This window comes from Channa argus, chromosome 6, assembly GCF_033026475.1.
Source record: "Channa argus isolate prfri chromosome 6, Channa argus male v1.0, whole genome shotgun sequence".
In the NCBI taxonomy this organism is placed as follows: Eukaryota; Metazoa; Chordata; class Actinopteri; order Anabantiformes; family Channidae; genus Channa; species Channa argus.
The window spans coordinates 25,090,182-25,117,647 of NC_090202.1; the positions used below are offsets into that span (position 1 = coordinate 25,090,182).

The following is a 27,466-nucleotide window of genomic DNA, read 5'->3' on the forward strand; positions in this document are numbered from 1 at the left end:
TCTCACCCTCCTTCCACCCACCTTATGGATATGTCACCAATAAGTCTGCAATTAACTGTATCGATAAAAATGAACCTTGTTCAACAAAATGCTGTGACAAATTCATGATCCCTGTTTGCTTTTCTAGATTTTACTAAAACAAAAAAAACAAATCCACACACATACACACACCCACACACACACGTAGGTCTCGCAATTGTGGCAATGACAAAGAAAAATTAAATATTCTCGTTCGAGGGAAATTAGGACAATCCAGCACTGAATAAAAACAAGGGAAAAAAAAATGCATGGAGAAAAAAAAAAAGTCACATGACAATATGTTCAGTATACAATACTACAGGTGCAAAAACATAAAGACCTCTGCTGCAGGAAAGTTTTATACAGTATTTCTTCACATTTTTTTTAAAGTTCTCTATTTCTTTTTAGGCTTCAACTTACAAATACTGTACAGAACTTCCAGAAACACGTAACTTTTGAAAATCTGTAAAATGGGCATCCGAACCTGCTTAAAGGCTGAGCAACAAACCTTATTTGGATTTTAAAAGGGATCGCGCTCGTTTTCCATCCTTAAACTCGCACAGAAACCCTGTATTTGATATAATCCTAGTCACAGTTCCATCAGTTTGATGCAAATGATGAAATCGTTTCCGAACAACTACACTTTCCAAAACCGTCTTAATATTCCGTGTATGTTTGTATAGATTCTGTTTTTTGTGACTTTCCACTAATTTACAGACACATAAAACTGTGCTGGTCATTTGTTCATTTGCATTTTAGCTCTGCATTTCCCCAAGTCTGCGTCCTTCTCCGTGTGACTGTGCGTCAGTTCATTCGTGTGCGTACAAGCTGCTGAAATCGACATGCAGCAGCAGCCTGTGGATCTGCACTGGGTTTAGACAGTTCACCACTGTCCACTTCAGGGTTTTGTGATATGAACTTCACTAGTGCCACTGCCATTGGTGGTTGTAGTGATAATGTACTGAGTGGTGGCTTGCTGATTGGCTGGTTGCTGCTCCAGGTGTTCAGTGTGGGCCTGGCTCGTGCTCTGGGGAACACTCTGCTTTGTGTCCGGTTCGGTTTGACCCTCGGAGATAACGTAGTGCGTCTGCAGGACAGGGACAAGAATGTCATCGGGGCAACAAGTAACGTTTCAGTTCACAATAAAACAAAACGTTCAATTCAAACAACAACAACAACAACAATGTAGGAGTCACATTACGGTAGAAGTGTAGACACACAAAATGCTGAAATACACTATTTTAAACCCCTTTTAACATTTATTTGTGCTAAAATTATATCTTTCAATAAAATAAACATGCAGTTCTCAAGCGTCAGGATTTTATTCTTGTGCATTGAATATGAATAGAAAAAAAAGTGGCATACAGCAATATTTAGATATAGATGTAAAAAAAAAAAAAAAACCTTCTCACATTTATCAGTTGCAGTGAGCTTTACCCACTGTAATTTGCAGTGTTGTCTTCCAATCAGGTGTCAGACAACAACATTCACTCACCGTTTTCACCTGGTTGCTGTTGACTCCAGATACAGGTGTGCTGGTCTCAGCTATAACATACTGTGCATGAGGTAGAGCCATCATCTGGATCTCAGATGCTGGAAAAGTAAGATTGGAAAATATCAAACTGACAGGGAATTTATAACGTCGGGCCTTCAGAAAGTATACAGATTGGCTGATACGGAAGCGCGTTTGTGGGACTCACGGTAGCCTCGGTAGTTCCAGTTCCCGGGTATGTAGGCATGCTGCACAGTCCCCTGCTGCTGGGTGCTGCTGGTCTGCAGAGTGTGGCTCTGAGTTAAGGTCACTGGCGTCAGCTGGGCAGGGCTCAGCTCCTGACTAGCTTGCTGGGAGGTCGGGCTTAGAGGCTGGCCAGTAACCTGAAAGAGGAAGAAGGGTGTTTTGTTATCAAGTGTCAACATCTTTTGGATTACAGAGTCTCATCAACATGTCCCCACAGACCGTGACATTTCAGAATTAGACACTGCTAATAACGTGGGGATTTCGAGATTCTTTCTAACGAAATGGGCCATAAAATATTTATTCATTTCATATTAACCCCAGAGGTAGTGTTATGATTTACCTGGGTTGCACCTTGTCCTGTGCTTGAGGGCTCGGTGACCTGGATGTGTTGTACCTGGATGGAGTGCTGGCTGTAGCCATGAGGGTCATGGAGCTGGCTCACATCTACTATTGGATGCTGAGAATTTGGGGACGAAGCCTGTGAATAACGGACAACAGGGTTGATGCTTAAAAAAACATAAAAATGACATCAAATGCGTTTTAATATATAATATATAAGACTCAATGTTCAGATGCTAAACCAGCTTCCTCCTGATACACCACAGGTTTAAAAAGAGATTTAAAACCAAAGCAAAACTAGATCCATGTCCTGGATTAGACTGAGGATCTTACCGGAGCGACCTGCACCACCTGCAGCTGAATGTGCGGCGCCTGTGGCAGGCTGCCTCCTGCCTGAGAGACAGGGATGTACTGGATCCTCTGGTAGTCTCCCTGGGCCGTTCGGTAGTCTGTGGTCAGCGTTTGGGAAAGCTCGGTCATGGCCTGGGTGAGCAGATCTGTCGTCTGTGGGGAAAAGAAACAATGCAGTTAGATTTTTTGTCTGCTTAACATTTTTATGGCATGGCAGTGACTTTTTCTTACCACCACAGCCTCAGCTGTAGTCCCGTCTGTGCTGATGACTGCAGGAGTACCACTGATTACAGCTGTTGTCAGAGGTGGCTGGATGGTGTTGGCAAGCTGCGCAAACTCTGGATGCTTCTTCCTGATGTGCTGAACCATCTTAGTCTGACACACAAACACACAGTAGTTTATCAGATGGGCTCTGACACTGTCAGACACAGCACAGACCTGTGAATCATTGCAATACAGAAATGTCTACATGAATTTCCTGTGAAGCTTTCCAGATCATGAAGCTGCACACTAACCTTGCTGCTGTACTGTTTGGCACAGTGTGGGCAGCAGACTGGTGCGGTGGCGATGGTGCCAGTCAGCTGGGTGTGCGTGCTCAACATAGGGTCTGGCTCTCCAGGAGCAGCAGGGCGCAACTTACGGATACTAGGAGGCAATTCTGCACCCGGGTGGTTCTTCAGTATATGGGCTTTCCTCTTACTGGCACTCTTGTACACCTGAACAGAGATCAGCTGATTAGGGGGACTTCCATACTGAAGGCCGGTCTCCTTCGATCACGTTCATTTATTTTCTGCCCCTTATCAAAGTCAGCTCAGGGGGGCAGCAGGCTTGATAAAGTAAGAAAGATCCTTCTACAAAGCTATGTTCTCCAGCTCCTCCTGGGGGATCCTGAGGAGGTCTCAGGCCAGTACACCTATTCTGGTTCTGCACTCTGTGCCTAGAAAACCTCCAATTGAAGGCATCCTGGTAAGACACTCCAAACTACATCACTTGGCTCCTTTATAGCAAAATGAGCCAAGACCCACATGACTAGGCCCTCAACCCTGCCCACTACCTAGTTTACACCGCACCCAGACAGCAAAGCTCCCAGGATCACTAGGACACTCATAGCCCTCCACCACAGTAGGTTGGCGTGTAAATGTATTATGAGTCTCGTCCAAAAGGCACTGAGGAAATGACAGGATGGGGAAAAACAAACCTTGTCACAGTATTGGCAGAAGTAATCCCTGTTAGGCTTGATAATTGGCAGCGTTAGCTCAGGCACATCATCAATACGCATCTCTGGATGACGCTTGGACAAATGATTCACCTGTAACCGTAAAAATATCGGTGAGTCCGGTGGAATTTATTATCAGCACATAAAAGCTTTCTGTGGGTCCTTGCTCACCAGCATTCCCCTGCGTCTGAATCCCATCATGCACACTCTGCATTTGAACATGAAGCTCTCAAAGTCGGTGGTGGACATCTTCAGTTTGAGGTTTTTGGAGCGTTGGTTACGGTCAGCTTTCTTTCTTTCCTTCCGTCCTCTATCAGGGTTGTGCATGCGCTGCATGTGTTCCCGCAGCTTATCTTTTCTCTTAATGCCAAGGAAAAAGGAGGTGTCACGTGGGGAAATAGGCACTAAACCAACAACGAGGATCTCGGAGTTCATCTTACCTTGAATTGTTTCCCACACGTTGAGCATAGGAAGTCTTTACGGTCCGAGTGGCGTAACATGTGCAACCGCAGCTTGTCTGGTCTGCAGAAGGCTTTTTCACAGTCTGGGCACTGGAAAATCTTCTCTGAATGGAAGCAGCGGATGTGCTTCTTCATCTAAGACAGACAACATTTTGTAAACTGAAAACTGAGCAAATTTACAGTTTTAAACTAGAGTATAATTTGCTAAGTTATACTACGACCTGTGACTGTAGTTTTGTGAAAAAAAAAAGAAAAGAAATCCGGATTAGATAATAGATACATTTACAATGGCTTGAATGAAATATATAAAATAGGTTTTACACAAGTTCTGTCCAATGTTTCACACAACGGCTAAAAAACGCTGAATAAAATCAATATATTAAACAAATGTGCAGCTGTGGGTACAATGTCTAAATGTGAATTACAATGTTTTCACACACTTAAAGAGACAATTGTTCTCTGGTCAGGATTATCAAAAGCTCAAGTTAAGGCACATTTGGAACTCACTTGAATGAAGTCCGTGAAGGTCTTCTTGCAGGAGGGACAGGTGAAGCAACCGTCCACAGCATGCACCCCTACGTGATCTTTGAGCAAGTCCAGCTTTTCGAAGCTTTCCGAGCACAGGTGACAGGGATAGGAGCGATTCTCTGTGTGCACCAATAGATGGTCTTCCAGGGCTGAGTCACTCATGAAGCTCTTGCTGCAAATGTGGCAGGAAAAGGTGTAGGCATCCCAGCCATGGACTCGCAGGTGTTGATCCAACTTGTCTTTGTCCCGGAAGGCCTTGCCACAGTGGCTGCATTTAAACGGACGGAAACTCTTCCTGATGAAAAGATGATGCAGCGCTGCATTCTGAGATGGAGAAGACAGAAAGCAAAAAAAGGGAAATAAAACCCCATCAGTCAGTCAATCAGCGTTTTCCACCTTGGATCTGCTGACACAGGAAGTAGCTGAGGGATGCAATGGCTTGTACGGGAGGGGGCTTATCCTGAAATGTTGCACAAATATCAACGCCATGGGACGAGATACAAAGATTCATTGAGCCTCATGTTTTTTTTCTGCCATCCACGAGTTCACACCTACCTGCACATCCGTCTTTGAAGGAAGCACGCATTGAGGAAGAGAGACACATGGTTGTAAATAAAAAATCATAGACACCATGATGCCAAAAAGCCAAATCTAAGAAAACACTGCTGCATTTTAGGGAACAGAGAGTCTCCCTCCTTACCCGTATCCTCTTGGCACGGCGCATGTCCTGAGATGTGAGGTGTGCATCCGAATGGCTGCTCTGTGCGGGGTCCTCCTTCAGTGGAACCGGCAGGTCCACGTTGGAGGGTGCGGTGACAGACTCTGGGACGAGTTCCCCTGCAGGAGGTGTTAGCTGACTTTTGGCCTCAGTCTCAGTCTCTGCCTCCAGCTCCATTTCTGCTACCTTCAGCCCATTCTGACACCCTTCCACTTGCTCCTCCAGTGGCTGCTTCTCCGTCAGTTCCAGCATCTCCTCATTCAATAAATGGAAACATGCAAACAAACAATGATGTGCAATGTTCAGGTTTTTAGCTGCATGTTTAAAAAAAATACAAAAACTCAGGTGACCCTTACTGTTATGTTGTCCCCACTGGCATCTATCGGTGCCTCCAAACGTATAAATTTAGGTGGGCACCCCGGTCTTCTTCCCGTCCCAAATCTCTTCCTGCCTCTTCCTCGGCCCCGGCCTCTGGATCTGAGAGAGTAAAGAAGGAGTGAACAGGGAAATATAGGCTCTAATGTGGGCGACGTAAAAGAGAACATGTAAGATGAGGTCATGGGGGAAGAGCGGTGTCACCTGTTCACGGAGTTTAACTCGTCATCGTGTATGTTGAGATGTTGTTGCAGTTGTTCAGAGCTCACAAAGCGGCGGTTACACTCATAGCAAGGCCAAGTCTTTTCTTGCTCCCGGAGCACTAAATAAAAAAAAAAAAAAAAAAAAAGGAAGGACATTGGGGTGAGGGTCTTGAGAGCATCACGTCGTCACCTCATACGGTTTGAGGTCACGCATGGCATTTGTCCAAAACCAAACTAAATAGGATTTTCCCAGCAGTTTCAGCTACATGTGACAAGTGTAAATCTAATAAGAACTTTATATCACTTGTTCTGGTCATGTAAAAAGTTACAAACATTCTGGAAGGAAATATTGGATTTATTTAGTACAGCATACGAGAGGCAGATTGCCCCAGATTGGTTTTTTGCTTTGCTGGGGTGTTCAAGGACTTTTAGGACCCTTACGAGGTGCAGCAGGCCCTTATCTTTGGAATAGTGGTAGCGAAAAGAAAGAATGGAAGCCTGCTTCTCCCAACCTGTTTTCATAAGTGGCTCAGTTACAAAATTGCCTGCCCCCTTTTTGAGGAGATCAGGTTCACTTTTTCTGTTTCCCGCAATAAATTTCTGAAAGTCCGGAGGCCTTTCAATGATCACATCAGAAACTCAAAGCATTGTCCCGCCTGTTAGACAACGTTTGTCTTCAACTGTTTTCTTGTTTCAACTTTCAATTACTATTTTTTAATAAATCATTCAAACATATGTACTTATGGACCCTCTGGACTTTTCAGCCTCTTTATTCAAAATAAAAATGTACTTCTCAGTGTAGCTAATCTTTTTACTGGACCTGCCACCTTCTCTTCATCTAAGGCAATTATCTGCTTCTAACCCCTGGACTATTGCACGAAGGACAATCTTGGACTCATTAATATGTTGCATTTCAAGAGCAACAAACAACAATCTTTAGGGGGGTTTGTGTTTTATGTTGGCAAGCTGTGGATTATCACAGCTGTGTTGTTTGTCTTAATCTGCTTAAAGATTTGTAAAAGGTTTAAAATAAAATTTCAAAAAAATACAAGAGACCCACTCAATCATAAACAGACGCATGGAGTGCTGAGACTCACCTTTCCGCTCTTCTTCCGTAACATCGTGGATCTTTTGATGTACAAACTCTGCATACGATGCTGCGTACCACACCTGTAGAAGGGAAGATCATCTATCATAGCAATATTCAATGGGACCGATTCACTTCTCTTTTAGCTGTGCGACACCTCCACCAGCTAACGAGGAACTGTTGCTGGAATGAACTGGACTGAACTTCCTCTTATGTAATATTTAACTTTGCCTGTCTGTTGGGTACTGGCAGGAAACTTTTAACAACTTTTCTCTTAGCAAGAGCTGCCTGCTGATACGAAAACAGGGATGAATGGAGCACATCCCCTGGAAAAGCACGAATAGCCACATATACAGCAGAACAAATAAGTCCATACAACACAACAACCAGCACTACACACGACTAACCTTAAGCTCTTGTTTAGGTTGGATGTTCTTGATGGTGGTGTAATATATCTCTGAGCCATATTGATAGGCCACCAGGTTCTGCTCCAGGTGGTTCTGCGCAGGTCTCACAAACATCATCCAGTTACAGCTGTCCTCATCAGAAAGGTCCAACCACATGTCACCAGACTTCTCTTCATCCTTCTCTGCATCCAACATGCACAGCTAAGGCAATAGGCAAAAAAAATAGTAATGGCAGTGAATATTCCAGTCTGCACATGCTGATACATACGCAACGTTTTCAACATGCATTTTCCTGTTAATTACGATACTACAATAATAACTCTTGCCCTATTTACTTTCAGCTGTTGGTAAAGTAACACTTCCACAACTCTGCAATTATTTTATACCACAGAATACTAATGACACCAGGACGCATTCCTATAGATATACATGATTTCAAATGGCAATTTAGTTATAAACAATGGCAGAGGATAGGCGAATTTTTACATGAACATTTTACTTGAGTGCAGACAAACCCCAAAATAAATATGTCACACCTGAAGGGCTTAAGACAGCAATGTGTCCTGACTTACTTTCAGGTGAATGTAGTGGTCCTGAAGTTCACTCTGAGGAACCAGCGGGGCCTCCACAGGACCAAACTGCGTGCGCTTTGGGATGCATCTCTTGGAGAATACCCCTCCCAGGAAGCGATCGATGTAGAGGACCAGAGGCAGACTGGCCCGCGCCTTAGACATAACCGGCCGGTTGGGGATTGGGTGCAGAGCGCCGTGCTTCTGACACACAGTGGGGTTAGCATTATTACACTCCTCACACCCTAATGGGACACAAAAAGGGAAATAACTTATACATAATTGCAACAAGACATTAAATAGGATAATGTGACCCAACAGTCTTATAGACAGTCCAATACAACAGCTCTGCAAGAAACATAACCAATGTGCAGTGTCTATTCTTAAATTCTTGTCAAAAAGAATGTTTATTTCATCAATGGTCATTTCTACCTTTTGTACTTTAGAGTTTTCTGCTCTACAGAGAGTTGGGACAGAATGAACAGGGACGTTACTCACAGAGGCTGTGAGGGTTAAATGCTTGAGGCTGGCGAGGCTCCCAGTCATCCATCTCAGAGTCTTCATCCTCATCTTCGTCAGTGTCATCAGTGGAGTCTGTGGCCCCGAGAGGACTCGTGGGAGGGTCTACGATGTCTCCCATCGAGTTGAGTGAATTGGAAACAGACAGCTGCTCCTGTGTTTTTAATCATTTCTTGAAGTTAATACTCCCCTCGACAGTTCTGTCAATCTTTACTATTTATTTACAATTTTTTGTGGATGTCGAAACTAACGTGTTGTCAAAAGACACTCACTATTATTTTCAGAAGGTACTGATATCAAAATATCAAACAGTTACCAAGTGCTGTTGCTAAAGACTTTGTTTCTGGGGCCTGTTGTTGTGCAAATACAATGTAAAACAATTTGTGCAAATGTTAGCTTACTTTCCCTTCTATATGCTAGAGTGTGTTGCAAAAAGTGAACAGCTGCACATAATGGATGTCCGAACCTGGGAAACTGGCTCCAGGATGGCTTGCGGCGCCTCTGCGACATTACTGAGAACATGCAGATTGGCAGTATTCATGTTCTGTCCGCTGGGCAGCAAAACTGTGACCTGCAAATGATATTCAGTTGCTCTCGGGTTGTGTAAAAACAATGTGGCAGAGAGCCAAGTAATGACATGACCGTGTCCAGTGCACTTGCCTGTTGAGTTGAACCATCCTGCTGAATATATGCAACTTGTGGCTGATCAGCAAATACAGTCTGAAATACAAAAATGTAATACGCTTATAACAAAAGTGTCGAGAGGAACTATTTTACACACGAATCAGATGCTTCCAAATTTTTATGGAAAAAAATAGAAAATCTTGCAAGGTTTGAGGCTGATAACATATTTTTAAAAGGATCACAAAGAAAAACTTAACCCAACACAAGGTCTTTGAGCGGAAGTGGTTTTGCTACAAAGCTCAAAACATGTAGCACTAAATAAGACCTCTTCTTACCTGAGTGCCATCAGCAGGATGTATGTAGACGAGTGTGTGCTCTGCAGACTCTACTGAGGTGTAAGAGTTCCCGTCTGCTGTATACACCACCTGCTGCTGTCCCCGGTCCACCTGATCTCCACTGTACACTATCTGAGCCACTGTGCCACCTTCAAAATGCACCTGCAACACAATACATATTCAAAGCTAATATGTGATTTAAACGGTCCCAATGTCTTCGGTCTCTTCATGGAATCCCACCGGGACTCCAGAGATCGAGACACTCTAGGGAGCAAACCATCTGTTGCAAGGCTCCTTGCTCTACTTGTCATTCAAAATAGTTCATCAAGGCTTTGGCTTTCTGTTTGGATTCATTGTCCTGCAGCAGAATGAAGTTAGGATCCATCTTGCTGATGGTATCGGGTGATGGATAAGAGTCTAAACATCTAAATTGACTAAAGGTGTTGTACAGTGCTATACTATATGTAAGTAGTGAGCAAATAATGAAGAGCATACATCCTCATCGAGTCGAATTGTGAGGAACCACTCTTTTGAAGAAAACAGAAGAAAGAAAGAAAAAACTTGGCTTTAACTAAAACTATAAAAGCAGGAAGACAGACCTGTGTGGCATTGCCTGAATCATTGTTATCTGTCTGACTCCACACAGCAGAGGGTTCCTGCTTCGTCTCCATAGCAGCACAGTGGCAGGCCTGTCGCCAACCACGTCACTTATCACTTCACTCCTGAGACTGCCAGGGGCGCCTGTAATGCACACAAGAGGATTTGGACGAAGTGATTAATAATAAAAATGAAACACGAGGATAAAGGCTCATAATAAAAGACACATGGCTGTGCTTCATGCACGTCTGAAATCAACATTATGGGAATTTCTGTAAACGCTGTGAATGATCTGAATGGATGGATGGTGGAGCCTCGTAGTAATTTTGTATACCAGGCAGGGGACACTGTAGCAGCCATCTCAGGATAGAGTGGCTCTGAATTCAACCCCCTGCGTCCACTGAGAGACATGTTTTGGCTGTCGGGACTCAGTCAGCCTGGGCTGACGGGACTTGCACGCCAAAATAAAGCCGCGTGTGTGTTTCTGCACAGAGCGGCCACACAAGCCTCTCAGCGGGGGTACGAGAGAAAACGCGGTAAGCGATTGCTCACCAGGCCGCCGGAAAAACGGCGTCTAAATACAACCGGCTATGGGGACAAAAGCCACGCTAGAATGTCACGACAGAATGAACTCATTCAGAAATGTAGTTGGTATAATCAATAATAATTCCAATCCCCCCCATTTTAACCCCGCAGGTTCTCAGTCCCAACCGGACTATACCACAAAAACCTGCGCCGTAGAAACCCGGGCATTTACCGCACCGCAACATTAGCATTACGGCCATATAGTAGCACTGTAACGCCGACCTTGAAGAAAAACATAAGTTGTCAGGCTCCAGAGCTTGAACCACATTCAGCGATTTTGAACAAAGGTGGGTTTCAAGGCGGCAAAGGCCTCGATTGTTTGGGTATTTCCACCCGTCCCCCCATTCTAGTTGAGCCCAGCCCTTTAAGTCTACCGTGAACAAGGAAGACCAGGCTCCATTTTGGGTGGGACTAACAACAACAACCGCATTCGAAGAGACACTAAGAAAAAATATTCATATTTTCCAGCGGTACAAATGCGCTAAATCAACTGGCACATTTAATTCATGTTAACAGAAAGATCACAAACAGTTGCGCTACTGAAAATATGTTGAAGGAATGCCTGGTTTTCTTACATTTTGTGCAAAACGTACAAGTTCTTCTTACCTCAGAATGGTAGCTGCAGAGATGGCCGCATTGCATATATTAACATAATCTGCCTAGCAACACGCACGAACGTGGCTTCTGATTGGTTGTTAGTTACTGGAGCAAAAGCGACGTACGATGTTTTAAAACTGTTTCTGAACTTGCCGCAACCACACGCAGATTATAAAGATGGTTTCAATAACGAGATGGTTTAACATCCAAAACGTTTGATTATTTAGCGTTAATGCCATTATTCCAATGTTTGTTTTTCTTATTTTGTGTTAATATTAATAATAAAAGTGGAGATCGTTGGCACTTGAAATGTTTTGGGGTTTGTTTGTTTTTTGCTCATGTATTTTAAATCAATACACAAATCTTCACACTCTTTGTGGTGACACCCCAGTTTGTCAGGTGTATCCTGTTTGCATTCATTTTTCTTGTGATTAGCCTAGAACGTGACTGGCGTTCACCTGTTGCCAATTGAACTGATTGTATATAGTTTAGAAATGCACAGACCTGCGTATATCTGAATCACTTTACTAAATATTTTGCCATTTTTCCCACTTTCCACTCTCAAGCTATTTGCTTATTTGAGTGCACGATTAGAATTCCCACTAGATAGTACAACAGGAAATGTAATACCAGGATTATTTTCTTTGGATCTTTCAGTAACCATTTATTTTATTTAGGTACTTGTACTTTAGTTAAGTACTTCCATTTTATGCTTTTACTTTGAATCCATTACAATTTAGAGAGAAATGCTGCCCTTTTTACTCCAATACTTTAAGTTAAATTTACTTTGAAAATGTAGTGTTTTCATACAAAATATTTTCAACTAACAAATAATGATGTGTCACTGTGTATTAACCAGCTGTTGGTCCATAAAGTGGTTAAATTCAGCTCCATTTTTACCACTTCCTATTTTTTGCTCCACATTAAGCCTTTATAAAAACACAAATCTTTGGCCCTTATTTCTTTCATAAATACTAACTGCTATAATTTCACATTTGAAGGATGTGGAAGTTTACACCAGACCTTTGGAATGAATACGTTTCATATTTTTGTACATTTGTATACATTTTTCCTTTTAAATAGTTTAATTTCACTGATATATAGCTCCTTTTTTATTTCTACTAACTAAACAACTTCAGAATAGAAGAAATTAATTGATTGTCTGTGATTTCTTGAGGCTGTCATTGCATGGAAAGGATACACACCACCTATAATTTTGTTATTGCAAATTTCAAACTCTGGTGTTGAGAAAAAGGGATAAATGGTTAATCTTTGACTCAAACATTACAGAGAGCACGTTAATCAAACTTAATGAATGTGTGAGATCATCGAAGAGGGTCTGTGCTGTCACCTGTAGTGGTCTGGTTTCTACTATCTAAAAATAAAATGCAGCAATGTTGGAATAAGCGCATCAAACTAAAATGACTTTTTATGTTTTTTCTTTAACTTTTGATTGTTTAAGTGATTCAAACATTAAAGTTAAAAAATGGCACCGGTGTTATTATTAATATATCTTCTTAAGCGTTACAAAAGAGGTAGAAAAAATTTATATTATTCAAAAGTTCACCCAATCTTTTTTAGACAACGCATCAGAAAAACAAAGCAGTTGTTCTGCAGGAGGTGTCTGAGGAAACCTGGTGCGAACAGTGCACTTTTAAGAGCTTGGCGTGTTCTCAGTGAGCTTATAAAAACAAAACAGATTGAACAAATTGTCATGTCTCGAGATTAGACACAACATGTGCAAATCCAGCTGATGTTTCAAAAAATAATAACCACCCAGAGTGCCCTGCCTGAAGCAAAAATGAATCTTACATGATGCTTTTTTTTAAAATAAGCCATCAGAGAGAGTTTCAAAATACAATCTAGTAGGAAACAAATGAGGTGGGTAAAACACAATGTAATCAAAAAGTGCAGGAGGTGACATGTCCTACTTTGTTCATTTATTTCGGGCAATTTGGGGAGAGTTTGAGTTTTAAGATTTGGGTTAAGGTTAGATTTAGGGATTTCTATTGTTCCGATGCCTTTCAACTTGGCCTAAAGGATCCGCTAAAGGTCACCCCACATTTTCTTTCAACCCAAAAGACAGTCAAAAGCTCCGTGAAAAAGAATAAGACTAAGATAAATAGCTCATTGTGCCATAGGACTGCCTGGATATTTTTGTGCACCAAAGTGAGGCCTCTAAGAAATGCAGGATGGAAAGTTCTGATCAAAGAGCTCAGAGGGTTACAGAAATGTTGGAAATTTTGAAGAGGACGTTTGTGTCTATCAGAGGACAGACACAGAAGCTCGACGAACCACTGCCGAACAGGTACCCGAGGAGTCATAGGACAGTTTAGAAGATTTAAGGTCAAGAGTTCAAGCGTTGTCCAACGTCCAAAGGAGTCAAACGCTCCAAGACATGAAGCTCTCGTGTATTTGGTCAAATAGTTCCTATTGTTAAAGGACTGCTTTTATGCTTTGAAGTCTGGGCATCAATCAGACACTGGATTGAAGTTTGAAGTCCCGCACTTAGAGTAAATACTCAAAGCCTTATGCTCAAGTGTGTTTTTCTACACCTAGCTCCTGTTAGTTGATAGGTGCTTTTACATTTTAAGGGGTGCAGGTTCAATCTTTATTAAGGTCACTGAATTTGGAAGTCCAACATACAAAGAAAAGAAAAACTTTTCTTTGAAAAAAAAAAATCTGAAAAAACCTCTCCCTAATTTTCACCCAAAGCAAGCACTTTTAGCGTTTTCTGCACCCTTTGAGCTAAGACAAGTGTGGACCAAAACACCTCTTCATATTCTTATATAACTGAAGTAAAGAAATATATTCAGGAATTAAGATGGACTGGAGACCTGTCCAGGAAGTAACCTGCCTCTTGCCCAGTGACAGCTGGGATAGGCTCCAGCCCCATGCGACCTAAACAAGATGAGCAGCTACAAATAATGGATGGATAGATTCAAATATTGTTAGTAAAATACACACACACACACACACACACACACACACATATATATATATATATAAAATCAAAAACCATCCCTTTCAGAGTAAGACATTTGAAGAAACAACCTTGGACTTTTGTTTTTTCTTTCACTATCATTTGGAATAATCTTTCAATAATGAAAATGTTCACTAGACCCTGCTCTAGTTTAATCTATACCATATTATCTTTTGTATGCTGATTACATGTTTTCTACAATAGAGCTGGCAGATAAAAGCTGTCTCATTGCAACGTACATAACAGAGTCACACATGCAAAGCCCTCAAAACTGTATTCATGTTCTGTACTTGTATTCCGTATCTTCTCACTTATTTACATTGCACTCCTTTATTTCTGCTCTTTCAGTAATTTGTTTTCCTTTTGCCAAGTCGTATTTTAGAAGTTGTGAATTGAAACATTTCATGTAAGTTGCAGTATTCTGATATTTAGCTCAGCAATATTGAAAGATGTAGCATGATAATTTAGTGAAGTACGTCGGCAATACCACAAGGTAAAACTGTCCCGTAGGGACTGCATTCCTACAGCACGACTGCAAAATTGGTGGCACGTTTACCCTCTTCTTATGAAATGTGATGCACTGAACTGCAAAGATCAGCAACTGCCAGCTACGGAAGTATTTCTTGTACTAATTAATGTACACATTAACTCAGATCCTAATGGGATTTACCAGTCACAGGGATATTTGTGTCCACGAGCACTTTATCTTTTCGTACTTTAAAAACATTTTGTTCATAATACCTTCCCGTGTTTTGAATTGAGAACTTCCAGCTGCAGTGGAATATTTTGTATTTTCACAGGTTGAGGCGGAGCTCATTTAAACCACTTTATTGACTTCTGGGGAGCGTGATTTACTACACTTTATCAAATTTTAACTCCACAAATGCAAAATATGTACCCTTCAAGAACACAAAGCAATGATCCAGCATCATACTTTCTACAGTATAGAGTAGAAAGCAGATTGTCCTCATGATGGTGCTTACAAATTAAACAATGAAATAAAGCATTGTAAACAGAACAAAATGGCTGCTTCTACTTTGAAGACAGAAAAGCCAGAATTGAGTACAGAACTCACGGCCACGACACCAAATCAAAGGAGACAGACGCAGGACACACCTCAAAATCAAACCCATCGACTCTGAACTGGGGCCAACTGGTTTCCAGTATGCATCTCACTGATGCATACTGATGGTCCCTAATGCAGAAGAAATATTTCCGCTTTAATCACGTTTTTAAAAAGAGGAGAGAAATAGCAACATTGCAGCAAAGTGCACAGGAATCTGAGTACGTCTGAAACAGATGCTATTATATTTTCACGTTACTGTTACTGACCCCACTGTGTCAGTGGAAGGGTTTGTGTCTGGGCCTCGGTTCTGGGGGGAGGTGCGGTGCAGCTTCTGGCCGCTTGGTGGCGCTTGGCGCTTCCCTGGGGATCAGATAAATCAGGGGAGGGAGGAGGCAGCAACAGAGGCAGAGACAGTCGCGCCACAGACACACGGTCCACATTCGCAGAGGATACCGACTCCCAGTCTCCCTCGCCAACATTTTCCGTGGCGCTCGGGTAACAAAACAAGCAGAGCAGGACGCGTCTCGCTCTCCGGGACCGACTATCAGATTATTCCCAAGGACTTTATTCTCCCCGGACGTCAGCTCACACGCGTAAAGCTCCCAGGATCTAAGTTCTCTGCCGCAGCACAAGCTGAGATCCGGGAAGATGGGTTCAGTCCCAGCGTTATCCGTCCTGATTTTGGGCATTGTGGTCCCGTCGCTGGCCGGATACATCGAGGTATGTAATCTGAAATGTTCCCTGATTGAGTTTGTGCCACGCTGGTCTGATCTCGATCATGAAGAAGCAGATCTAGTCGGCCTCTATTTGTCCTCTCCACACATGAGGCATTTATTTGGTTCAACGTCGCTGATCCTGCAACAAATACACTAGATTTATTTGGATTGGTGTCGTTTAAAAAACACACAAATCTGTTTATCGTGGTTTTAATACTTCTCCCAGACATGATTCCCACGTAAGTGGCGTGAGGATTTCTGTAATGCGTGTTGTCTGTTTGATTTAGTTTCAAAGGCTTTAAATTTGTTCACGGAGGCTGATATAATATCAGATCCAGTTAAATATTAATGGCTTTGCTCTTACGTCCTTCTTTCATTCTTCAGCTGTGATTGCAGGTGTGTGTGTGTGTGTGTGTGTGTGTGTGTGTGTGTCGGCCGGAGGAGGGGGGGGGGGGGGGGGGTATTCAGTTAAACAATGTGGAACCGGAAGGTGCAGTAGCAAGAATTATAGCAGGGTTTGCTGCAGAGATCAAATGAAAGACAACCTGCGTCTTGTCGGGCCTCTGGGGACGCACAGGACCTCTGGAAATGATCACCATCATGCTGCTGGCTGTGCGCTGCATAATGGCTATGTCTGTGATGAATGTGTGTATTATCACACAGGAGGCAGTCCTCTTACCTGGGTATACAAACTCGGCCTTTTCCTGTCAGCAGGATGAGCATGTCTGCTAGCAGACAGCCCCCTGTCCTTCCTCATTAGTGTCTTTCAGTCGTCTCTTTATAATTTAAAGCACTAAAATGTGGCACCCACGTCCATCTGTCACTGTCCTACATGTCCTATTTTCCTCACCAGGTATTGTCCCTGGACACTCGGGCCTGTGTGTGTCATCAGATGACAACGCACCCATTTTCATCTCCCCCGTCCCCTCACAGGGCAAACACCAGTGTTCTTGCAATCATGACAGAACATTTTAACAAGACATCTCATGGCACCACTGTGCATCCTGCAAAGTGGTTATTATTCTCTCTCTCTCTTTCTCTCTCTCGTGCTTTTGTGCCGAAATAAAAAAAAATCTGCCATTTTGAGGCAGTATTGGCTGGCATTGTGTTGGGGGGGAAATAATGGTTATTATGTCCCAAACAAAATCTATGCTGCTGCGCTCCCTACAAAGGCCGGTCCCCGTTGCAACAATTGCCTCCTCAGTCAGGCTTTTTAACCACATAGACGTGCTGATCGATAGAGACTCTCCCCAGATGATTAATGGATGAAATCAGTGAATTTTCCAGATTAGTCACACAGATTAAATTGAGAAATGTGTGGTGGTTAGTGTGCACCTTCGCTGTAACACACACGCTGAGGACTTGTGGTTCAATCGATGCTTCACCTGAGGGACAGCAGTAAAAAACATCACATGTATAGAATGTGGCCCTTTTTATATCCCCTTTTTCATTTCTGCCTGTACTGCTTCCAACTTCCTGTAAGGAGGAAACTGTGGTACTGAAGTTATAAAAACAAACACTTGAATATGAACAAACGGAATAATAACTGTATAAAGTAATCGACACCAGATTCACACAGTGCCAGGATAACACGGTAGCCAAAGCTGCGCTGGCCTTTCCTGTGTAATTCTCAGTGGTTTGAGCCTTGTCAGAGCTGGACATCCGCGATCCAGCTTGCCTGCTGTTGTTTGTCAGTGAAACTGCTGGCGTGTGCAAACGAGGCCCCGCTGATGAGCTTGTGGATATACAGCTGAGGCCGATCGTGCCGTGCTTGACATGCTGACTGCACTCGCTCCCCTGCACCTTGAGCTTGAATTTACAAGCCGGTGAGAGCCGATCGGAGACGGGCTCACTGTCGGCCGGGGATGGTTTATTCCCACTCGGCCTCCTCTCACCTCGTCCTTTGTTTCCTGAATCCTGATTGTTGAGGTGTCGTCGCACCAGGATGGCCCTCTTTTGTTTTGCAGTTCTTCCTTTTGGGACTATCCAGCTACTTTAGCTGTCTAAACAGGGTTTTTTTTTTTTTTTTTATCAGATACCTGTGAGAGTGCCAGATTGTGAGTTTTTGTTCGTTCAGCTGTGCCTCCCCCTTCTCTTCCCGAGCATCTCTTGTGTCGCAGTCTTTATGGTCTGCAGTTGTTTTAAGAGGGGTTTTGCCCCAATGATTTCTCCCTCTGTACTTGTACCTCCTTTTTATATCCAAAAAAACAATAAGCAGAGTGTTATTCCACTCACTTGTGGGAAATCCACAGTGAGCTTCTGTATTTTCTTTCTGGAGCTAATTTAGAAATTGGGTGCAGGCTGGAACCACATAGCAGGTTTACCCAGAAACTTGCATCACACTGAGGCATTTGCTGATATAGCTCCCTTAGGATTAGTGGGACACAGGATATCTGGAACAGTTAATGCATTTAGCGCATTTTATTCTCTGCTCATTTAAGCAAGCAAAGATTATCATAATCGTTATAGACGCTGTAAAATGACAGAATGTTATGCAATTCATCACATATTTGTGCCAGTCATATTTTATTTCGCTCCAGCTGGGCTACATCAACGCTAGTTCAAGCCCTTAAGTGTAGAGGAGAAAACAAATGCAATGTCAACATGTACTAGTCAGAATGGGCATAAACAAGCAAATTAACTCCAAGGAAATGTAGAAATGCTGGATACTAAAGAATTCTGTCCAGCATAGCTCTGAAAATGACTGTGCTGTTGCTCTTTGGTTGCAGTCTTCTTGCAGCAGAATGTTTCCTCTTATCGAAGACCGTGTGCGTGCTCAGCTTGTTTGTGCCTGTGGGTGAGCGTCGATGTTAAAGCGGGGACACACAGACGTGTGTATTTGCTCTGGACTGATGGCGAACAATTGAATGTGAATGAATGTCCCCGGTTGCCCGTGATTGTTGAGGCTGGGTGCTAAGGAGCTGTCCATTAACGGGCCTGAACGATTCCCTATGAGGGCCTTTTGTGTGCCCCTTGAATGGCGAGGACAGCCCGTCGAGTCATTACCATACGGATGTGACCAAGGTGCTAAACTGTTGGGAACATTTCACACCTGGAAGTCCAATAAGAACGACAAGTAACACGGTGATCTCTCACTGCGTCGTTATGGTGGAGCACAATGAAGTTTTCCGTCGCTTTCCGACCCTTGCGTTGTGCCGTGTCAACCAGTTTGAAGGCAGCAGCATGTGCTCAATCAGCCCAAGGATCATAGATTAGTGCCTAAAACCTTGCTTTCAGTTGCTGGGACAGCCCCGCATCCCTATGAATCCTCTTAGCAACAAGAAACACTGGGTGCTTATAGATCTGCAGAGGGAAAGGTACTAATCCCACAGCTCTTCCCTTCCCTGTCTGCTCATACTACTCAGTTGACTCCCCCATTCGCCCACTCACTCAGTCAAACCCTCATTTCCACACCCTGGAGAGGCAACCTGACTTCAAAGTAGCACAGAACACAAGCGAGTCACCTGTGTGTAGCATCAGTGGTGTTCGCTCAACATTGTCTGATCTGTGACGAACAGTAGGAAGGGATGTCTGATTCAATCTAAGCCCTTATTCTCTGTTCTTTCATTTCCTCAAAGATGCCTTCATGCCACTTGGTTGAACTACAGCTTTCCGCCTTCATCTGTCGCTCCGTCTTCCCTTTCATTGCTTTGGCTGTTTCTTCCTCCAAGCCCGTGCATGTCTCCTGGAGCGATTCCATCGGCAGACACACACTCTGCTCATCTCGGGGATTTAAATAGAGAGGCCTCATCAGACGAGGCTTGTTCTCACGATGCCAGGCTTTGTCTCCCAGGCTCTGCATGCGCTCCAATTATCCCAAGTGAGCAGAGTTGCCTCCTGTTTTTATATATATATATATATATATATATATATATATATATTTTTTTTTTGCAACTGGAAGTGTGTTTGCATGTGTGTTTTTATGCAGCTCAGCTCATCACATACTGTGATGAGTCAGTTTTTGTGAGAGATCCTGGGCCATGGGGACTTGAATGGATTCAAATCAACACACTCATGGCTGCACATCCCTAGGCCTGATGCCATCTGCACAGCTAGGAGAACCCTCGTTGTGCATATACAGCTAAGGTGAACACCTTTTACACCTGTGCATGTGTTCCTAACCATAGTCCTGTACACGGTGCACGGCTGCAGGAGAATTCCTGTAGTCAGGCAAAAGCCAGAGTGCTCAGGAATGTGTAGCCTGAAGTGCAAACAGACAGAGTGACTCTGTGGAGTGACTTGAGTAATCAAAATAATAACCCCTTTTAATCAGACCCCAGCCTTTTCAGACCAAAATTTCAGCATATCATCTATGCATTAGTCTTATTTGTTTGCATATAAGAAGCTGGTCATCGTACTGCAGGTGGGCTAAACCCTGTGAACTCTCTGCCCATATTTGGTGTGTGAGCGTGTGTTGCATGTGGCTCTGTGAGTCACTTACGCTTCTTGGGTTTGGCTTCCCATGAATAAAATACCTGGTGTGCTATCTGTGAGTTATAGTGCACCGGTATCTGTGCCTGTGGCCCCGCCTCTCACTTCTCCTCGGTCCCTGCCTGTCTGTGTGTGCGGTGAACACTTTGCGTCCTGTCCCCTCCATGTCTTCATTCAGGTGTGTAGCCTCTCTGATTTTGTAAGATCTGTGAGTCATGCGCATGCTCAGGCAAGGCATGCGCACTGATTCGGCAGCTTTTTATTTATTTATTTATTTCCTGCACAGAGTGGAAGCATACAGCTAAGAATCACAGAGCCAGTTTAACCGTGTCAGGAATTGTTTTCCACTGTTTGCACGCTCAACTGCACCAGAAAATGTAAGAGCATAAATTACACGAGGGCTGTTTTTTTGTTTTTTTGTTTTTTTTTTTTAGTCATGTTTGAACCCATCTTAAACTGAATTGTCTCTTGCCAAACAAGAGCGTTCAAGTCAGACCCAGTTTTTCATACCTCGCTCATAATTGATGTCTTTTCTTGGCACTTTGTTGACGTGTTTCTCGGTCTCTTGTCTATGTGTAAGCTGCAGTGTGTGGGTGGGTCCATCTGTCTATGTGTGTGTATTTGTGTCTCTCTGTGCATCATATGTCTTGATCCTTATTCTCTCTCGATGTGCAGTCAGCGCTCTGCGACGCCAAACTCTGATGTTTTGTGACTTGTCGTCACATCGGCACGCGTCAGGAAACTATTGAGGACGCCGTGCCTGGTTTTTGTAAATGTTTTGTTGTAATTTCTGACCCGTAGGATCAGTTTAGGCTCTTATCACATGCCGAGGTACAAATGCAGAGTATGTGAAGTAGGAGTTGATGCTCTTGTCTTAATAAGCAGGCTTGATCACTGGGAGTTGTCTTTCTGCTGCACCGTTCTGTTTTGCTGAGCAACGCTGCACAACTATTCCATCCTCTGCCAGGAACAGAGCATGTTGGCTTCAGCTCCCTCTCGGTCTGACTTCCTGCTTCCTGAACTTCCTTTATATCTCTCCCCTCTTTACCCCCTGCCTGTTATAGAAATTGTATCATCAGACTGGAACCAAGGGTGGCATAGGCTCCATTCCGTTTCATTTCTTTTTTTTTATTTTCAGTTTTTCCTTGGGAGAGTGGAGGGAAATGAAAATGTCAGAATAGTAAGAGATAGAAGCAGTGCAGTGTAACTGTATACCCCCAGAGAGAGGCCTGTGCTGCTGCTGCTGCTGATGATGGTACTGAAGCTGTGTGACGGCCCCGTTAGCAGCCTGTCTGATACAGCACTTTCTCAAGGAGAAGGTGGCCAAGGACAAACGGCAGCCCTGTAGGATGATCCACTTGGGACATAGAAGGAACAAAGGGGAGATTTCTTCTTTAAGGGAGCAAAGGGGAAAGAGAGAAGCTAATGTTCCACCTTGGACATATGAGGAACAATATAATATTTTTATTTTTTTTGTAATGAAAATTAAATGAAAACAGCTGACATGTCCTCATCTTTATGCACCGTAATAATTCCGATAGATGTCATAAGAAGAAGGTTGATGTTTTGTATAATTTAAGGAGAAGTGTAAATGAGAGTTGGAACCCAACTGGAGAAGATCATTTGACACAGTTTCCTTAACCTAAAACAGAAAATCTCAGCAGCAGGAAACCCTGCTCAATAAAGGACACTCATGGACACACAGAGTCCTATAATTTTACCAGCAATATGTGCAACAACTCCATATCCGGCCTCAGCCTGTATCTATAAGCAAGTCTTTAGTTTACGGTTTTTAAACAGAAACAGCGGACGGGGAGTTGTAGGGCTCTTCAGGTTGCTTGTTTTGTCTGATCAACAGTCCAAAAGCCAAAGTTTTGGACTCACAATGATTAAAAACACAAAAAATTGCAGCTTTCACAGCCTGGAACCAGCAAATTCCTCGCATTTTTCCCCCCCCTTGATAATCACTTAACAGAATAATCAATTATCAAAATGATCACATTCATGTGTGGGCCGTGCTGGAGGCCTAATTGTAAGCAGCACGTTTAGCATTCTGCGCACCTCCTCCAGACCTCCCATCAGCCTGGATCCTGGGTGGTGGTGCTGTGACCCTGATATTATCCTTGTGGTATCTCTTACTAATTCCCTACCTAATGACCAGTAGAGGTTTCCATTATCTGTCATAAGAAGTTATTATAAACCCATTCTGACTGAAACAATGGAAATGGCTCCTATAGCAACAATGAGAGTCGTGCAGAAAACCATGAATTCTGAGCGCTTTCAGAAAGTGAGTTGGAGGACCACTCGTGTCATTTGATATCATGTGTAATTTATTGTTACAAACACTTCCATTTTGCATAATAGTGCCATGAAATGGCACTTTTTTTTTTTTTTTTTTTCCCCCCATTGCGGCACTGCAGCACATGAATGCTGCAGCCAAGCACCTCTATCAGCCATTGTGATCAGAGATAAAAACCAATCAAGCACTCCAGAGAATTCCATTAGTTGGATGAGATATGAATATAGCTCCAAGCGCAAATCTGAAATAGTCTGCTGTTTTCAGACAAACCCATTAAAAGTCATTTGATCTTCTGCAGCTAATTATAGAGCCTTGTGAGCAGTTAGCCCCCTTCACCGGACCCCACCCCTTCCATACCTCGCCTACCCTCCAACTGCTCCGTCTAGTGTTCATCACATCCCGTCCTTATGCTTCGGGAGCCAATTTAGCGTTACTCTGCTATTATTGAGATGCTGGAAGTTGACAGGCAGACATTGCAGTCCAGTCACGCGAGGACGCGGGGATTAGTCAGCCTCGTAGTTGTCGCCGTCATCGTGCCGGTTTAAATTTGGGGATCTCTTCTAGTGAGGTAGCGGGATGTGGCAGACTTCACACACAGCACACAGGAGGTGGGAGGCCAAGGTTAGACAACGGACAAAAAAAGCATATAGTAGACGGGCCTAGAGACGAATGATCCTACTGTGAAGTCGATGTCGTCTCCCTAGCGACATGACTGATTAGCTGTTAGCCTCAGCATGTGTCACTAGATTTATATTCTTTGCTAGTCTGATTGAAAACCCTCTGCCCTCCCCCCCTGCACAGAGGCCGAGGGAGGGCAGAGCCGGGCTTAATGACAGATAAGCATATCTACATTACATCCATCATCTTCCCTTAGTAAAGATGGCCTCCCCAGCATTGCCTGGAGCATCACAGCTAATGCAGACATGTGGCTTGTGTCTCTGCTCCACTGCTCAGTGTCTGCAGGGGAGACGAAAGAGCAGGGAGCTCTGCAATCAGAGCACAGATTCATTTAAAATCTACTTGGGTGGTTCTGCACAAAGGGAGGAGCTGTTTATAACTTGCCGTACATCCATCAGTCAGAGTGGGTGTCGCTACTGTGGCCGAAAATTTTCATACAACCTTGTACGAGCGTGATGGGAAATTATTTTGATATTTAAGCATTTAATACGATGTCAAAATTTGTTCAGGGAGCGGAAAATCTATTTTAACATTGCCTCCACAGGCCCTATGTGCCATGTGAATTTGGACTATCTGAATAATTAGTTTTGGGTCAATCACAATTGGGTCTTGATAAAAAGAATTCATGGGTTTTTGTTTCCTGGAAACATTAGACCTGACAAAGAAGTTGTTTTTAATAACTCTATTTGCCTAAGGTTTCAACATTTGCTCCTCATGTGTGGACACTTTTCTTGTGGATTTATAGAATTCAATTCATGTAACAACCAGTTTACCTTCTCCTTCAGCTTTACCACACCGCATGTCTGTCACCTGCCATCGTTTCATGTCAGATTTATTTTTATTTTTAGAAATATCACTGTCCTTGAACTCATACTTTCTCCTGCAGTTCTCCAGCTCCGGCTGCAGCACGACCTTACCACAGCACATGGCTGCCTTGTAGCGACTGATATTTCCATGTTGTCCTTGAAACTGCTTCTTCCCACCTGCTCTCAATGTCGGCTCCAACTGAGCAGTACCCCCCCACCACCAACCTCCCCTCGTCACTCTGGTATAGATGGTGTGTTCGTCCTCTGCTCTTCTCTCTACTCTGACCCACATTTCTGAACAAATTGGCTATTTTATGTCTTATTTTGTTCACGTGAAAGGTCTGTCCTTGTGCTTCCCTCACCTTCTTCTCATCACTTCTCATTGTGCTGTCTCTCTATTAAACCTTTCACCTCTTTTCCCTTTTGCTTGCTCAACGATTACAGTACGTGTTCATTAACTGAGGGAGTGCAGGCAGCTAAAAGAGACGTCAGTGACAGGGCTGGGGGCCTTGCGGAGGTGCCCTGTTACCGTGGGTCCTTTTTATTGACAAGTCTGCCTGCCGGTCTGCCAGCCCGCCCGGTCCTGAGGAGCACCTGCGTGGTGCCGCATGCTGATGAGCGTAAAGTCCTCCAGCAGAAAAACGAAAACGCAGGAGCGGAAGTGATGGGATGGAAGAATGCAGCACTGCGTTTTCAGTGGAAGTGGAGGGTAGGAGAGGTAGAGGAGCAAGAGAAAGTGAAGTGAGCACAGGTCATTTCTCCCAAAATCCGCTCTCCTCAACGCTAGAGATTAGGCGGCCGTGCTCTCCGGCAGGCGAGGAGAGGCACACTGTTGTGTCTAATCCTCCTCTTTTAAACTGCTGAGAGCGCAGTGCAAAGTGGGGAAAGAGTCAGCGTCTACATAAAGCAGCCCATGGAGAACACGAGCCCATAGTTCAAAACAAACTGAGCCCCGTCTAACAATCTCCTAAGCCCTAAATCTCTTGTGTAGCCGCTGTCAGAGCTGAGCCCACCACTGACATTTTCCCGCCCAGCTATCGCTTCTTAACAGGCTTCCTCTCCATCACATCACCTGAAATCACCACACAAGAAATTTCACCGCAACTCTCATTAACTTGTCTTTCCTCTGCACTGTCGGGCTCTGACACACATATACAAGGTAATACACACCACGTGCACTCACAGACCCCACCTCTCCTACTCCACTCCACGACTAGATAGACGTACCACCCAGCACAGAGAAGCTTTTAATAAATGGACCAGCAATGGTCAATTTAATCATGCTAATGTGTATGTTTCAGTGGGCGGCTTATCCGCTATTTGATCGCCATACTAGCCCCCTGGAGAGAGCTGGGAGCAGAAGCTACAGGAAGAAAAGCAACCAAGTGAAAACACGGGAAGGCTAGTCAATTTAGTCTCCTGAATGGGGTAATGAAGACTGTAGCTCGGATTCCAACTGAAGCGAGACAAGTTGGCTACAAAGGAAACTGGGGAGATCGTTCGGCACAAACTGATCTTTCCTGTTAAGACGCCTTCGCTGAACTTGAGCTTGCTTCTTTTGGATTTATTTTCTGTAGTACATGAAAATAAATGCCAAAAAACTTTTCCTATATTTAAAATGTCTCTCTTCTAGCTGAAAAATGCCTCCAGGTGACATCAGTGGAGACCCCTTCAGTTCAGAGGTCATCTCATTGCTCACTCTATGGAGGCGGCGGGTTCGAATCCCACCTCGCCAGATTTGCTTTGGTGGATGGGCGGGGCCACACCTGGAAAGGTGGGATTCGAACCCGCGGCCTTCTACATCCCAACCCAATGCTCTACCGCTGACCCACCAGGCCCCTTCGTAGCTAAAAGCAGAGAAATTGTTTAATATAAGGAAGCCAGAGGAAGTTTAAACGCATTAATGTAAAATTGAAAATTGAAGTGAAGTTTAAAACCTAAAATGGGAAAAGGGGTGTCGAGCTGAGGCTAAATGCATTGTTTGACTTGTTGTTCTGTCTATTTTGGTCACAATCATCTGGCACAGTGATGTCAAGAATGTAATCCGCTCTACGGCCACGTGAATGCTAAGCCCAGATCGAGAGGGCTGACCGGGTCGGCCACTGGCTTGGCTCCGAGGGGAGAGGGAGGGTGGCAGGCGGACAGGTGACTCTATAGAGATGGTTGAGGAGCGGTGATGGCAGTTGCTCTGCAGAGCAGGCAGACGTGCTCAAGCCTATCGTCGACACGCCATGCAGCTGTGAGGCTGCTGCAAAACATTTACCTGAAAATGGACCTCAATCATCACGGTCCTCAAGTCATTAAGGCAAATGAAAAGCAATTATCGTCTTCCTACAAGAAATAGTTTTTACACTCCATCGCCTTATTTATGCAATCATGCACCTGCGTAGCTTAGCAACTAAACAACAAGCTCTGGTTAAAACCCTCAGTGTAATTATCTCTTTATCGCTGCAGCACACACTTATCAGTTATTTCTCTGCTGACTGATTTTAATGTGTATAGGAACCCTCCCTACACGCACCTTTAGTCTCAAAATCTTTTGGTTTCTTTTGTTGTCTTTGCTTAGGAGATTTAATCAGCCTTCTAACACCCCATTTAGAATTACAGCTCTTAAACGGCAATCAACAATTTATATAGCATGTCCGTCTTTACTTTGCTTTTTAAAACTGTTGTTGTTCTGTACAAGCCAGCACATGAGAGAAGCAAATCCATTTTTTTTTTTTGTATTTTTTATGAGGGATCACTACTGAGTGAGTTCACCAATGGATAGCAGAGTCCATGTTTTATTAGCTTATAGCCACACTCGTCTACCCTGCCTTCCCCCTTCAGCCTATCTTTGCTCCGGCCTTCTTTGCCTCTTTCCTGACATCTCTTGACAGTGATTGGACTAACAAGGAGCCTGTAGTTGAGCCCTTGCGCTCGCTTGACGTGTTTCTTCCTAAATTTGGCAGCGTGTCCTGCAAATAGTACACCCAGACTGGAATCGAAACAAATTTACTCCCCTGGTTTCTCCTTCCCCAACAAACCCTGTCATCTCTGCCTGCTGCTCTCCAACTATCTACTGACCAATCTGCTCTGACCAGCTAGGCAGGGAAAACCAAATGCAATAATACGAAGGCTGTGGATGGCCCTCCAGGTTGTGTGTGTGTGTGTGTGTGATGGAGTAATGTTCCAGGGAAATGCACGCAGCCTGAAATCTGTGTCAAGAGAAGCCGTAGGC

The 27,466-nt window shown here is 43.8% G+C and overlaps 2 protein-coding genes across 11 annotated transcripts in view; one reads left to right on the forward strand and one right to left on the reverse strand.

The window, feature by feature from the left end:
* Window positions 1-138: 138 nt before the first annotated feature.
* Window positions 139-11,456, reverse strand: prdm10 (PR domain containing 10). Of its 4 annotated transcripts, none has more exons than XM_067506689.1 (23): window positions 11,277-11,456; window positions 10,088-10,229; window positions 9,489-9,650; window positions 9,190-9,249; window positions 8,996-9,100; window positions 8,509-8,683; window positions 8,014-8,255; window positions 7,442-7,642; window positions 7,045-7,117; window positions 5,949-6,066; window positions 5,726-5,840; window positions 5,352-5,621; window positions 4,631-4,975; window positions 4,103-4,258; window positions 3,834-4,022; window positions 3,645-3,755; window positions 2,962-3,162; window positions 2,678-2,821; window positions 2,429-2,599; window positions 2,097-2,234; window positions 1,719-1,893; window positions 1,514-1,611; window positions 139-1,105 (listed from the first exon to the last, which is right to left on the reverse strand). In XM_067506689.1, the coding sequence occupies exons 2-23, from the start codon at window positions 10,157-10,159 to the stop codon at window positions 917-919; spliced, it is 3,510 nt and encodes a 1,169-aa protein (XP_067362790.1). In that variant the 5' UTR covers window positions 10,160-10,229; window positions 11,277-11,456; the 3' UTR covers window positions 139-916. The 4 variants fall into 4 exon arrangements, with proteins under 4 accessions (XP_067362790.1, XP_067362789.1, XP_067362788.1 ...); XM_067506688.1 differs by having other exon boundaries at window positions 5,726-5,846; window positions 11,277-11,455; XM_067506687.1 differs by having other exon boundaries at window positions 5,352-5,624; window positions 5,726-5,846; window positions 11,277-11,455.
* Window positions 11,457-15,713: 4,257 nt separating this feature from the next.
* aplp2 (amyloid beta (A4) precursor-like protein 2) overlaps window positions 15,714-27,466 on the forward strand; it is a 49,896-nt gene continuing 38,143 nt past the window's right edge. For 6 of the 7 annotated variants that reach the window (XM_067506739.1, XM_067506742.1, XM_067506740.1 and 3 more), the window contains exon 1: window positions 15,715-16,036. In XM_067506739.1, coding sequence (XP_067362840.1) covers window positions 15,965-16,036 — 72 coding nt within the window. In that variant the 5' untranslated portion in view covers window positions 15,715-15,964. Of the gene's footprint in view, window positions 16,037-27,466 lie in introns of all 7 variants that reach the window. The other variant, XM_067506745.1, reaches the window with a different exon arrangement.

What these genes read in the sequence shown, in the direction of transcription:
- prdm10 (XM_067506686.1), bottom strand. Translation starts at nt 10,159, where the DNA reads ATGGAGACGAAGCAGGAACCCTCTGCTGTGTGGAGTCAGACAGATAAC. An exon ending in ACCACTACATTCACCTGAAA is followed by an intron (nt 7,643 to 8,013) that starts GTAAGTCAGGAC and finishes CTATTGCCTTAG; the next exon opens with CTGTGCATGTTGGATGCAGA. An exon ending in CTACAGCTGAGGCTGTGGTG is followed by an intron (nt 2,600 to 2,677) that starts GTAAGAAAAAGT and finishes TTTTCCCCACAG; the next exon opens with ACGACAGATCTGCTCACCCA.